The following is a 14614-nucleotide window of genomic DNA, read 5'->3' as shown; positions in this document are numbered from 1 at the left end:
TCCCAATGGTTGAACATTTTGAGTCATAGTCATTATGTAGAAATTGGAATGCCCATGTGTTGTGGATAAGAAGAAATTAAGGAATAAAGCTGGGTGCCCGTGGCTTTCACCCATAATACTAGCTACTCAGGAGGCTGAAATCTGAAGATGGAGGTTTGAAATCAGCCTGGGTAAGAAAGTCTGTGAGACTTTGATCTCCAATTAACTACCAAAAAAATGTCTGAAGTGAAGCTGTGGCTTGAGTGCATTTGCCTTGTGTAAAAAAATCTCAGGGATTGCACTCAGGCCCTGAATTCAGTCCCAGGACCAGCACACATAAAAAAGAGTAAATTAATAAAAGTTTTCTGAAGAGCAATTTGGTCAATCAACAAAAACCTTGCACTATGTATCCCCTTCGGCCCAGTGGTCCTACATTAGGAAATTAGCTAAGAAAACAATCATGAAAAGGAGCCTGTTTCACAAGTTCAAAAACAGATATGTATATAGCATTGCTTTAGAGCAGCAAAATGATTTCTCAAAACAGCATTACAGCATAAAGGTACCTCTTCTATTACTTCCTGGAGATGCTCAGTCAGGTCCAAAGCCATCTTGTAGTCAGTGACAATTTTGTCCAAATCATCCATCTGTTTTTGCAAATCCTTCATGGTCTCCAGAAGGACATTAACTTTATCACTTGAGTAATTTAAGAAAGAATCACAAGTTTTACTATGAACTTTTTCCATTTTCTTTCTCAAAGCCTGTGCAAAAAGAGGTTTAAAAATATTTTACTTTTAACTTTAGTGGTAAAAGAATGAGAGAATAGCTTGAAAATCTTCCTGAGAGTTTACTAATTATGATTAAGTGGACATATAGAAAATTTATTGTATCCCATGTTTTATTTCAGATATTAAGAATAATAGGAAGAATTAAGGAATAATAGGAAGAATTAAGGAATAATATGATAGGAAGAATTAAGGAATAATAGGAAGAATTAAGGAATAATATGGAAGCCTTAAAATAGGAATCTCAAAGTTGATTAAAGTGTATTTAATTATACTCAGGAGACAGAAGTTCTGATGTTCAGTTGAAGAACAGATGATTAGTAATATTGGGTACCTAATATATCATTATCAGTATCTATCTATATAGTGTAGTTAGAATATATATTTTCTAGATTAATATACATTCCCTCTTTCTCTACACACACACACACACACACACACACACACACACACACAAATACATATATATGTAGAATACTTTCTCATTACCTGGAGTTTTTCATCATACAGATCAACTTGTTGAATATGATATTTAAGTGCCTTTAGATTTCGAGCTTTTTCATTTTTCTTAGTGTAATTAAACTTCAGATTGTTGAATTTCTTTTTGATATCTTTGAATGACTCTTTGAGCTACAGTTTAATAAATAGAAACAGATGATTTCCTTAAAATGAGGAAATTAATATCCATTTGTAACAAATTCACAGTATCTAAACACTTCAAAATACTTATAATCTTCAAAGTGTATTCAGAGTGTTTTTCAATATAAAACACATATGCCAAGTAGACTTAATGGGAATTAAATATACTCATACAATACAAGTAATTAAAATTTTCATACACTTTATTTTATAATTTTAAATTTGGATTATAGCTGTAGACTCTCCCTTTGGCCACCAAACAAGAAACTTCTACACATTGTATATAGATGTTTGCCAACTCTAGTCTTCTTATTTTATATTTATTTGATATCACTTGTCTTACTAATTCCATCCCTTGTATGCTAATGTGATGGTTATCCTGCATATATGTATTGTTTCCATGAAGCTATTTATGATGAAGAGATCAATGAAACAACATATAAGCCATAAAGGAAGCAAAAGTGAGGCTATACCTTTAATCCAACGGGAAGACCCAATGTTAGATTTAATGGGAGAAGTGCTAGCAGTTATTTGTCCACCTAAACGTTATTTTTCATGCACAATTTTCAGATGAGCTTTACTTCAAAAACAAACATACAAAAGACAAAGTGAGTGTGACTGCCAACATGGCAAAATTAACTTGCAAATAAGCAGATCATGAGCCTGTACCTTGAGTATACAGTGAACATTGTGACAGGCTTACAGACAATGTGGCTTTATCAGTGTCTTAATATTCTAAGCAGCCCAGTTCTATGAACCCAGCACTTTCTGTACCTTCTTTGTATTCAAAAAGAATAAGCATATCGACAGGCTACTTTCTCTTTGTAATATCATCAAAGAGAGTACAGAAAACACATAAACCTTTAACTACACGAAGACTTTCAACAGCAAGAGGGAAAAATGTCATGGTTGATGAATTTGAGGTATGATAAGAAAAGTCAGAAAAACATTAAAATCCTCTTCAACAACAGAAAGCAAATTATTTGAGAGGAAATAAAAGCTACGCGTGTGCTAGATTTTAGACTTATAATGCTGAAAAAATATATCTGCCCTAGAGAATGCATGCTTTCTGAAAATGCTTATTTCAAAGTCTGCATATTGTAAAAATAAAAATAATGACTTTATTTTACACTTCTTAGAGACAATCATGTTTAAAGTCCTAGCTGACTTGTATATACAAACATTATTATATTGAAGCAAATTTTGCATCTGATATATTTATACTTAACCAGTATTACTTATTTAACATACTAACATAAATGAAGTTGTTGTTGAACACTAGTTTTAAACTGTAGACTAAACCAGGAACAGAGGTTATGTAAAATATTTTAATTGATCAATCACTAATGCTAAGGAGTAAAAAGAGCTAGAGCCTTAAAGTTTGAAACTGTTTCTCTACTAGAAGACAGAAAAATATTCAAAAGATCATATTAAGTTGGTATACTTACATAAATATGCTAATGAAATATTTACACTCTAAGGCATAATTAATAAATATTCACACTATAAGATATTTGATGTGCTAGTATACATGTGTCAGATTCTAGCAAGTAAACATTGATGTGGTAAACTTTATGACACTTCAGTATAAAGGAGCTATATACTGAGTTTAACTGAATCAGGAGCTTTTCTCTCAAAAGTTGTAATTGACAACTATAAATGCAATAAATATCATAGCTGAAGAAACCAGAAATTCTTGTTTTTAAAAATATAACATCAGGGCTGGGAAGGTGGCTCAGTGGTAGAGCGCTTGCCTTGCATGCCAGAGGCCCTGGGTTCGATTCCTCAGCACCACATACGCAAAAAGAAAAAAGCTGGAAGTGGCGCTGTGGCTCAAGTGGTAGAGTGCTAGCCTTGAGCTGAAGAGCTGAAGGACAGCACCCAGGCCCAGAGTTCAGGCCCCACGACCAGACCCAAACAAACAAACAAACAAACAAAAAACTATAACATCAATGGTATGTGACTGTGTAACAACTATAGAGTTTCTGTTTAGAATGATATAAAGTCTTGCAACTAGTGGTAATAATTAGACAAAAATGTGAATGCCCTAAATACCACTGAATTGCACACAAAAGGTTAGATGGTAAATTTGATGTTGTAGATATTTTACCCAAATGAAAATAAAATTAAGCTGGGTGTGGTGTTACATGATTGTAATTCTAATACTCGGCAAGGAGTGTTGAAGTTTAAGGCCAGCCAGGCTACACAGTGAGATTGTCTTGTGAAAAAACAAAAATAAATAAATATATAAAATTTAAGTAGAGGGGTACACCCATCACTAACATTTACTCTTTGGAATATAACACTTTCTATGTCATTTTTCCTCACAAAACAAGACATTATTATAAAGTTCAATCTAGAACAATGAAGAGGGACTCTGTCATCAACCTGATGTCTACTGAATTTTATCTAGTTTTAGGAAAGTTTAATATCTACTTGAAAACTTTCTGAGGAATTGAGCAAATACTGAGCTTTCCTTTTAAATCATGAGATTTCAAGTCCACTTCAGATTAAGAAATTGAAGACTGGTAAGTGGTGAGTGTGACTGTATTTCTGTTTGTTTCAAAATGTGTGCACATCTACAGAAGATGACTTATGGGTTCAAAGAATGTTCATGACGTTATGAGTATTTGAAATGTGACCAGCTTCCTTTGACACATGAGCTTCCTCAACAAAATTACTGGCACTTTTCTCTGTGGGTCTCGCTGGAGATCTATTCCCAGTGCCTTTGCCTTTTCAACTTAGGACACATACAACTGGAAGGCAATATTCAGAATGATCTCCAGCAACTAAAACAAGAATATGAATAAGAATAAAAGGAAAGAGAAGAAGAAGAAGAAGAAGAAGAAGAAGAAGAAGAAGAAGAAGAAGAAGAAGAAGAAGAAGAAGAAGAAGAAGAAGAAGAAGAATTAGTTATACTTCATTTATTTCATCTGCACCTTTCTAGCATGAAACCTTCCCATCTAATCCCCACATAACTTAGGGTCATATTTTTAAAGGAACCAAGTGCCAGGGTTGTTTGGCTGTGCTATCATTGTTCGGGCAGCTGTTTCTAACTTTAGTTAGCTTGTCAACAATGGGGAATGGTGGCGATGGCTATAGACAACTGGTCAACTAGAACACACAAGAAGAAAATCTGAAGCTGAGGGCATGACAAATTTTACGAAGAAATGTTTACATTTTTCTATAATTCAGATGATATTTCTGCAAGTCTTAATGAAATTAAGGGGAACATTTTTGTAGGGGATAATTCCTTATTCCTATCTTTCCACTTGCTGAGCTCCTCCATGATTGTCAAGAAATAAACAGATTCAGTTTACATATCTCTAAATAGAAAAACAAAAGATTTAAAAGTTCCAGTTTATAAAACTAAGAGAATGATATTCTCACCAAATTTCTCCTCAAGCTGTAATCCCCATTTCAGGTTTACAAATGAAGAAAATGTCTTTGGAAGAAGCAGAAGGAGAAAGGCTGCCTAGCTATTATTAGTTTTGACTAAGCTGGTGAAGGTGGCTTTCACAAGAAAGTTTTATTTGTAAATCTGTTGCTGGCAAGGCCAATTGATTTGCTGGACATGGGACATTTTAAAACCCAGGAAATGCATTTTAAAGGAAAGCCTTTCCTTATGGTACACAGTTGGTGAGGACCAAGAATACAAAATGAATAGGTGATTTTCATTTCTTTTAATGACTACTTCAGGATTTTCATTTCTTGCCCATTCCAACATAAAAGCTCTCTTATACTCATTTTTCAGTACCAGAAGGCTATAGTATTATCACCTCCCAAGAATGCTTGCATCTGAAATGAAGATACTCTAAGATTTGACTTTTATCCTAAATTATTTACTGCAAATATTAATGCCAGAATATTCAGTCTTAGTGCTGGAAAGATTTCAGACTTTCTTGACTTCCTTCCATTTGGCAACCATACCACTTTTTCCTGAGCTTAAGGCCTGTCTTGTATCAACAGAGTTGGGGAGCTCAGAAAGAACACAATCACTCTGCTCCAAACTGTAGGTGATAATAAGCCTCATTAATAAATATTTTATCTACTCTGCATGTTCTATCTTCATAAAGTATTTGTTAAATTTATTTTTTCTGGCTATGATATTTATCATTTTAAATTTCAGCTCTCTGGGTATTTTTCCCTCTCTACAATATTTTCTGCCTCCTTATCTACCAGTAGATAGTTGTTCATGATCATTTTGTCAGTGTCAAAGTACCATGTAATGCCAAGCAGTTTTAATTTTATTAATTGTCTACAATATACCATGATACCACTCTTGTATTCTAATTTATTGCTTCTAATCCAGCTTCTGTCTCTGGAACTCAGATGACAGATTTACCCAAATTGACAAAAGAATTTGTGAAACACTTGTCTAGGAAATGGAGTATATATTTTGAGTCCTTTCTACTCACATTCTCATAGGAAAGATGTTGCTATACTGGGAACATTTCAGAGTGAGGTAATTATTTGAAAGCTTCTATGAGAAAAACTTATTTTGAGAAAATAGACACCAACCCAATTCTGTCATTGCTGTTCTTTTCAGCAAAGTAATTGCTTGTGACCCATACTATGAATCTCTAAATAGAAATTTCCATGAACATCATGTAACTGTAAAGGTAATTGTTTTGGTCAGGTTGTAAGAATTAAACATGCTCATCATTAACTTATTACAATCCTGAATGTACATTGTAAAGAATGAGTAATTAATGACATTCTTCTGTCATGAATATGGCAGAAGAATATGTGGCTGAAATGCTTTGTGTACCAACAACTTACTCATACAGACTAAAAAATGTACAATGGCATTCAATGTTTATGCATTCAAATATGTCTATGTGTGAAATGGGTGAGAAAGTGCCATAAAACCTGGCAGTTTGTGCAACTGCCACAATTCTGGTATGTAAATGTGAAGGAAATGAGGCCTTATAATTCCCTACATCTTAGCATAAGACTAGAAATAAAATCTTCATCCAAAACATAATGAGGGCACTAAATCATTGTTTTTTGTTTTTAAGGAGTACCATATTATGATTTTTTAATGCTGCTTATAGGATCTTATTATTTTGTTTGTGGTTCTGAGTCTTTTTGTAAGAGTCTTTAATAAAGATTATGAATTTTATCGTAAGTAAGAAATAATTTTTTTCTTGAAAATAACCTAATAAATTATGTTAGCACATGATATCACAAGTTTCTCATAACAAATGTGTTAGGAAACAGGGATAGCAGAGAAAAGCTTGGATAAAGGGTGAATTTACCATGAGACCATTTCCTGTTTGAACAGGATCACAAGATTTATGTGAATAGTGAATTGAGCAAAGAACAAGCATGTTGGTGCCCAACAAGGAGTTTCTGGCTCAAAGTGAACTTTAAACATTGCAGAAACTTTGCAATTCTCTATAAGATTGCTAAGTGATAACCATATATTGCACTTCCTTTATTGTCTAAAATAATGAAGGTCCTGAACTAAACTTATCCAGTCTTCAAAAAGAATTTTAGGCTTAAAGTAAAACAATATGTTTTAAGATTGGATCAAAAAATCAAATGTTATGCGAATTCCCTGGAATAGCATCTTATTTTTTTTCGGGGGGGGGGGAGGTGGCGGAGAGTCCTGGGTCTCAAGGGCTAGGTACTGTCACTGAGAGATTTTTGCTTATGGCTAGTGCTCTGCCACTTGAGCCACAGCTCCATTTCTGGCTTTTTGGTGGTTAATTGGAACTAAAAGTCTAACGGACTTTCCTGCCCTGGCTGGTTTCTTCTGAAACACTAAATCTCAGATCTCAGCCTGCGGAGAGTAGCTAGGATTATAGGTGTGAGCCATTAGATACTCTTGTACAACAGAAAGAATAATTTAATGTTCATATAAAGTTCTAAGTAATTATGTCTAAAATCTAATAATGATAGTCATAATGATGATGATGTCAAGTTGTCAAATATTATTGCCACAATGGAAACTAGCCATCTGTTTTTGTGGTTTAGCTTGTAACTACTACACACCTATGATTAGGTGAACTACAACACAGTGTGCACACATGTATCATCAGATGCACTAAAATATTACATCTGAATCTTTTTCCATGAGGCTTGTGCTTGGAAAGCCCCAAGTATGGAAATATCTCACAAAAAAGGAAAGGTTAGAATGACTGAGGCTTTTCAAAGGGCCTTTAAGTATGACTTACACCAAAGATTAGCAGGATTTGAAGCAGAAACAGAAAGAAGGATATGTTTCTTAGTATTTAACCATATGTTAAAATGATATCTGATTAGTAAATCAAAACTGCGTGTATCTGGTTGCTCATTCTTGGCTAGTAAGACAATCCCAGGGCCTCCCTGCTATGACTGGAGGGTCATCTGTCATCCGGCCCAGCTGCCTCCAAGTGTAGGTTCATCACAAGGCGGTCCCTAAAAATAGAACCTCTGCTGGAAGGGCTGGGACAGGGAGACCCAGCTCCATAAATGCCATAGCTCTTCACAGTGATAGCAACTGAGCCAAAGGAGCTGGGAACACCCTTAGCCTGCTCCACTTGTGTTTTCTGTAAATACAGAGTTGAACCATCACTGCAGGGAGGGAGAGTTTTGGTGAGACAACGTTATATAAAAGGAAAGAGAAAGAGGAGAAGACAGGAAGAGAAACAGGAGAAACAGGAGGGGCAGAGAGCCAAGGAGAAGTGGGAATAACAGTGAGGATAAGAGGAGGAAAACAGAAGATTACTTTGGAGAGTGTTTTAAAAGAAATGTTTCTATACTGGGTGCTCTACAAGTGGCTCATGTTTCCAATCCTAGCTACTCAGTAGGACAAAAATCTAAGGATCGTGCTTCAAAACCATCACAGGCAGACGTGTCCTTTAGACTCTATTCCCAATTAATAAGTAAAAGATGCTGACTGAAGGTGAGGCTCAAGTGGTAAAGAACCAGCCATGACATGACCCAAAAAGCTGATCAAGAGTGTGAGGCCCTGAATTCAAGCCCTGGATTGTACACATATGTACATATATACACACAGACACACATGTGCACACACACACAATCCTAAAATTTGTAATTGGGAGAACTTAATATTCTTTGATCTGACAAGATTTGACATGAGTGCATAAAGCTGCAATACTGGGGCTAGATGACACAGCTCAATGACATAGAGGGCAGACTACATACACTGAAGGTTCAAGCATGAGGAGTTAATGAATGTGTAGCTTCAGCTATCAGCAGAAAAACCCCTAGTCCTGTAACACATCGCTAAAATGAAAATCATTACTAGCCATTCTTTCTTGTTTCCCTCTTGTGGGATTGGGTCCAAGCAGCCATTCCAGATCTCTTTCGCTTTCACTTTCCTTCCAGTACATTTCCTCCTGCACCTCCAATGATCTGTACATGCGTGGCCTGGAGGGGGGGCACTTCATAGCTACGCCACCATTAAAGTAGAATTGTTCAAACTTCTTTAGCCCCTGCTTTAATGTTACCTGAGCATACCTTATTCTTGCTGGGCCTAGATTATACAGACGAGGCAGAAACTAAAATTGAAGGTTACCCACTTCGCTCTTTCTGTAGGATTTAGGATGTACTGGACAAAAAAATATTACATGTTACTCGATGAGATTATTGTTCTGTCACCAATTCCTACTCAAGAGTCAGGGTTCTTGTTAACACATCTTGTATTTCTCCCCAGAATATCTCACAATTGGAAAGCTTAGCTGAGGGGGGGTGGCATGGATTCAGTTTTGGGTTTGGCCAATTGATAGGGAGGAGGTGGAATTGAGGCCGGGGGGATACATGGACCTGGAGAGGCACTTGTATCTAGTATTTCAGCTTCACTGAATTGTTTTCCCAGAAAAACCACTGTGTTTGAGTAAACATGAAGCTAGCCACTTGACTCTGGTGATAATACTTTGTAGCCTCTGAAGCAAAGAGCTTGCTTCCCTGCCGTTAGCACTGTCCCATGAGTCAGTAGTGCTGAAATAGGATCTTGGCAGGCTAGACTTGGCTCTTTCCTCTGTAACTGAACCAAAAAAAATCTGTGTGCACCCTAGCAAGTTGAATTGTTCTTTGAATGGGACAGAAAGCACAACAGCAATAAATAAAAAAAAATTTAAAAAACAGTAACCTTAAGCCTCATTCTAGGTTTGTCTGAGCTGACAACATACCGTTTTCAATAACTTCTAGAGCTTAAAGTTGACTCCAAGTTTCAGAGTCGGAAGATCACTGTGCCTAGAACTAACAAGCATGGGTGAGAAGAAAGTATCCTGATTCACCATGACTCTGTGTGTGTGTGTGTGTGTGTGTGTGTGTGTGTGTGTGTGTGTGTGTGTGTAGATGCTGAGAAGAATGCTTCAGATTCAGTTCTCACTTCTCAGGTCTCCCTTTTCCCACCTCATGAATCTCATTCCGTGTGGTGCAGTACTCCAAGCTACAGGACAGGGCCTGTTCACACTCCTGAGCTTTGGCACGCCAGCTCATGCTGTCTACCTCGAGGCTTTCCAGTAGCTGCTGCAGGTTCTTTGCAGAAACATTGGAGCAATTCTAAAAGCAAAAGACACATAGAAATAACCGAAGGAACCAAAGAAACTCCTATAAGATGAATAGACTACTTACCTTCATGATGATATTCCTAAATAAGACTTTACAAAGTTATAGTATCCAAATTTATGTGGCCCTCAACATATTGAATGTAATTATTTCAGAAAGAAGCCAGACATCTAACATTATGGCAAGATATTTCTAGTCTCAAAGCTTTAGTTTTGAAGACTTTCTCATCACACCCAACTCCTTAGAGACACCATTCATTATAATAATTTTTACTTCAAAAGCATAAAATATGCATTAGAAACATTCTGCTTCTGCACTATAATTTTCCTGTCAACTTGAGTTTAACCTCAGGTTCATTATGCAAGTGTTCAATCTCTACCTCACACAGAGAGCAAAGATCCAGGCCAGAAGAGGGTTGAAGGACAATTTACATTATTTGTGCAAAGTGAGACATCTTGCTTTCTTTTCTCTTTATAAGATAAATTCACTAATAACATGGGAAATTTGAAAAAAAAAAAAACAAAGCTCTTTCCTGATAAAAGTAGGTCCTATTAACAGCATTTCTCTCCTGTGGTGTTAAAAAAAATAAACTCTCCATTCATTGTATTACATATAGCTGAGTGGTTGTTCCCTATCATTTATTACTATTCATATTAATGTAATAAATATAATTTTTATCTTCAAATTAGGAATTTGGAGGCTTTAAAATAAATCAGAGCCCAGAATATTATTTATAAACATTTGATCGGGAAAAGCTTTCTTTTGTTTTAGACTCTTCTGTTAAAATCTGCCCAATGGCAGAGCCAAAAGCCAGTGCCCAGAATTCTGGCTTGGGCTCATATAATCCGCATTTTTATCGATAAGGTAGCCAGCATTTCTAGACTTCACCTTCTTCCTCTTTAAAATGAGGTGCTGGTCTATATTAAGCTAGTAGTCTTCAAGATCTGCAAAGGTAAAGCAGCATTGTTTAACAGAAATATAATATAAGCCATAAAAATATGAATTTTTCCAGAAGTCATTTTAAAAAGTTCAAAAATAGTGAAATTGCCAGTTGCTGATGACTCACACCTACAGTTCTAGCTGAGCAATAGCACAAGGCCTAGAGTTTAAGCCCTAACATGGACACACACACACACACACACACACACACACACACACACACACACACACACACACACACCAGTTAAATTAATTTCCATAAAATAATTTAGTTAGCCAAGTATGTTCAAATGTCATTTTATAGCATGTAACCAAATAAAAATACTGATAATTTTCACCTCAAATCTTTTAAATCTAGTGTGCACTTCATACTCTGAGAATAGCTAAATTTATATCAGAAATCATTTGATTTATACTTTAATTTCTTAACAGTTACAGCATACCCAAGTATGCCTCCAACATACTCAACAGTTTTCCAATAACTACACTAAAGACCAACTTCTAAATTATTTCAAGTTAATTAAAATAAAAAATTTAGTTCCCTATTTGCAATAGACATATTTTAAATGTGGAAACCTGTATAGGGGACTATATATCTCAATAATATACCAGCATTTAAATGAATGTGAGAATAGATACATTAAACAAGATTTTTATAGTCATATTTCTCCTCACAATTTTTTGTCATAGGTAGAAGAAACTCACCACACATAAACTCACCACAGGTAACTACCCTAAATGAGTTGATGCATTTTAAAAGCAAACGTATCCAAGAAATCTTCCTGATGTTTTACATACCACAGCCCTAGCACCAGTGAGATGTAGGTAGAAATTATGGTGTTCTACGATGCTTACAGGCTGCTGCACTGATGAAATGATGTCCATTCCTAGGGAACGGACCAGTCCGTGAAGATGCTCCACATGTGCCTGCTTTTCCTGAGAACGACTGAGGTACATCCGGGTCTCCTGAGCATCACCCAGTTCATCCAACTGCTCTAGAAACTCCAGTTCTGTGGATCTGATGAGATCTTCCAGCTGCAATTTAGAGAAATAACAATTATCCTGCATCTAATGTAAAGACAGTCCTATAAAACCCACTTTCTGTAACATTTTGTACTAGTGGTTGAAATGCTGCCAAGTCCACCCATAATTATTAGTGTGATGGCCAAATATATGTTACAGTGTAGCCCATCTAAACAGGGTGAGACTGATGGCTCAACGTTTTCTGTTCTATAATAGAAGAAAATAGTCTTTGGGGTCCTACTTTACATCCTCAGCAATATCTAGGTCTGTGATCTAAGTAAACCCAGAGGCAACAATACAAAACTATCCATTTATTTCTAGTTTGTGATAACACAGGTAATAGCTCTGATGTTATAGGGAAAAGGAAACCAACAAATAATAAATTATGTGATGTCAGGTACTTGAGACACAAAGAGCTTATAGTTGAAATGATAAAACCAAAAAAAGTTATTTTTTGTTAAAAATAAATTAAGAATCAAGATGTTAAATTTGCTAGGTGTGTGATATAAAGAGAGAGAGCACTAGAATTTTTTTCTTTTGTCAGTTATGGGGCTTGAACTCAGGGCCTGAGCACTGTCCCTTAGCTCTCTTGCTCAAGACTAGCATTCTACCACTCTGAGCCATAGTTCCACTTCTATTTTTTTGAGTGGTTAATGAAATATAGGAGTCTTATGAGACTTTTCTGCCTGGACTGGTTTTGAACCACCATCCTCCTATCTCAGCCTCCTGAATAGCTAGGATTATAGGTGTGAGCTACTGGCACCCGGCACACTAGAAATTTTCAAGAGATACAGAATCATTCCAAGTGAAGTAGGACTGTCAGAAGAGGTGCACTGTTTATTTAACATAGAGAAGAGAGAAAGACATACCAAGTAACAACAGCGTGATAGTTAAGGGTTGAAGTTAGGCATAAGTGTGCCATTTTTGAGGGCATTCACAAAAATAAATCTTACCTGATCCTTAACTTGGTGGAATTGGACTGTTTTGTGTAGAATCTCCTCATAATCGTGGATTCTCTCTGCCTGCTTCTGACTGAGCTGAATAAGGTCTGTCAGCTGTTGAGACTTCTCTTTCACAGGGGCCCCCCTGGCACCTAATGCTTCTGATTCCTTCATGATGAGCTGAACCTCATCATGCAGTTGCTAAAAAATTGGAAACAAGAGATTCAGCAGACATCCTTATAATCCTAGCTACTCAAGAGGGGGAGATTTGAGAGCCCTGTTTGAAGCAAGTACTAGCAGGCATGTCTAAAACACTGTTATTTCCAATTAACCAGCAAATCTAGACATTGTATTTGATTCTAGGGATATATTATTAAACACTTGTCTTCTCAGATATTTACAGATAATGCAATAATAAATGGTATCTCTTGGGGTTCATTTCGCCTAACATCAACTTATCTGACCATTTCTGCTTGTCTCAGACATATACTAGTTATTGCAAATAAGGGAAACCATGGGACCTATGTTTCTTTGGGCCTGGCTAACTTCCCTCAATATAATTTTTCCAAGTCTTTCCATTTCCTAACAAATGGGGCAATGTCATTCTTTCTGATGGAGGAGGGTGGTGGGGAACGGGGTGGGGTAGGGGTAGATTGGAAGGGATGGTAAGAGGAAACAAAGGAGGAGGCAACAATGCTTGATAAGAAATGTACTCATTACCTTGCTCATGTAATTGGAACTCCTCTCTATGGTATTTTCACACACAAAAAATGATATAAGAGTAGAAGAATAAAAAAATGGGGAAAAATAAATGGTATGTCAAAGCTAAGTAGTTAAAAATTAAAGAAGTCATGTATTTCTATAGTACACAAAATATTCTAGCCATCTGCTAATAAGTATATATTTAGATCTTTTATGAAATTCTATAATGATACTTAATAGAGACTAAATTCTAGTCTGATATTTAATACAGACTAGAATCAGATGGTATGATAAGAAGACCGAGACCAGTATAAAAATAAATCAGGGGAATGACATGTCCACTATCATAAAAGAATGATCATAATGCAGCATCAGCTGAATAGCACAGTGGAGATGTAGCTTCAAGTGGTCATTCCATAACCCACAAATAGCTACTTCATGTCAGGAAGGATAACTGCCCTTCTAGCCAGCACTGCTCACATATCCCAGATTGCAAGTAGAACTGGCCCAGGGTGGACAGTTTAAAGAGGAGGAAACTGTGATGTCAAGGGTGAAACTTGAATCAAAAACAGAAGTAACAGAAATGCTTTAGGCTAAGAAGTTGCTTTTCAGAAGACTGAGTTGCATATGTCTTCAAGGTCAAATTAAGCATGTACACATTAAGTAGAGACACATCACTCTGATAGAACTAAACAAACTTTACAATACTTCCTAACTTTGAGAAACTGAACATAGTCCTAAACATGTACAATTAAAAATGTAGCCTGAATCTAGTATATTATAATATAGAATATTATAGTAAATTAGTGATGGGCAAACCTGTTATTCTAAATAGTTAGGAGTTTGAGATCTGAAGGATCAAGGTTTGAGGTCATCCCTGGCAGAAAAGTTTGGTAGACTATCTCTAAAATAGTCATCCAGTGGCTGGGAAGGTGGCTCAGTGGTAGAGTGCTTGCCTTGCATGCATGACACCCTGGGTTTGATTCCTCAGCACCACATAAGCAAAAAGAAAAAAAAGCCGGAAGTGGCACTGTGGCTCAAGTGGTAGAGTGCTAGCCTTGAGCTGAAGAGCTGAGGGACAGCGCC

General features: G+C 36.3%; 1 protein-coding gene across 4 annotated transcripts in view; it reads right to left on the bottom strand.

Moving 5' to 3' along the window:
* Positions 1–14614, bottom strand: part of Ccdc141 (coiled-coil domain containing 141) — a 169436-nt gene that overhangs the window by 20742 nt on the left and 134080 nt on the right. For all 4 annotated transcript variants that reach the window (XM_070019988.1, XM_070019998.1, XM_070020006.1 and 1 more), the window contains 5 exons: positions 12839–13027; positions 11718–11897; positions 9768–9917; positions 1251–1391; positions 543–737 (listed from right to left, as the gene is read on the bottom strand). In XM_070019988.1, the coding sequence (XP_069876089.1) occupies positions 543–737; positions 1251–1391; positions 9768–9917; positions 11718–11897; positions 12839–13027 (855 nt within the window). The remainder of the gene's footprint in view (positions 1–542; positions 738–1250; positions 1392–9767; positions 9918–11717; positions 11898–12838; positions 13028–14614) is intronic.

Source organism: Dipodomys merriami, unplaced genomic scaffold (assembly GCF_024711535.1).
Source record: "Dipodomys merriami isolate MVZ:Mamm:240054 unplaced genomic scaffold, mDipMer1.0.p SCAF_1, whole genome shotgun sequence".
NCBI classification, from domain to species: domain Eukaryota; kingdom Metazoa; phylum Chordata; class Mammalia; order Rodentia; family Heteromyidae; genus Dipodomys; species Dipodomys merriami.
The sequence above is the reverse complement of the archived record's forward strand: the minus strand, read 5'-3'. Positions and strand labels throughout refer to the sequence as shown.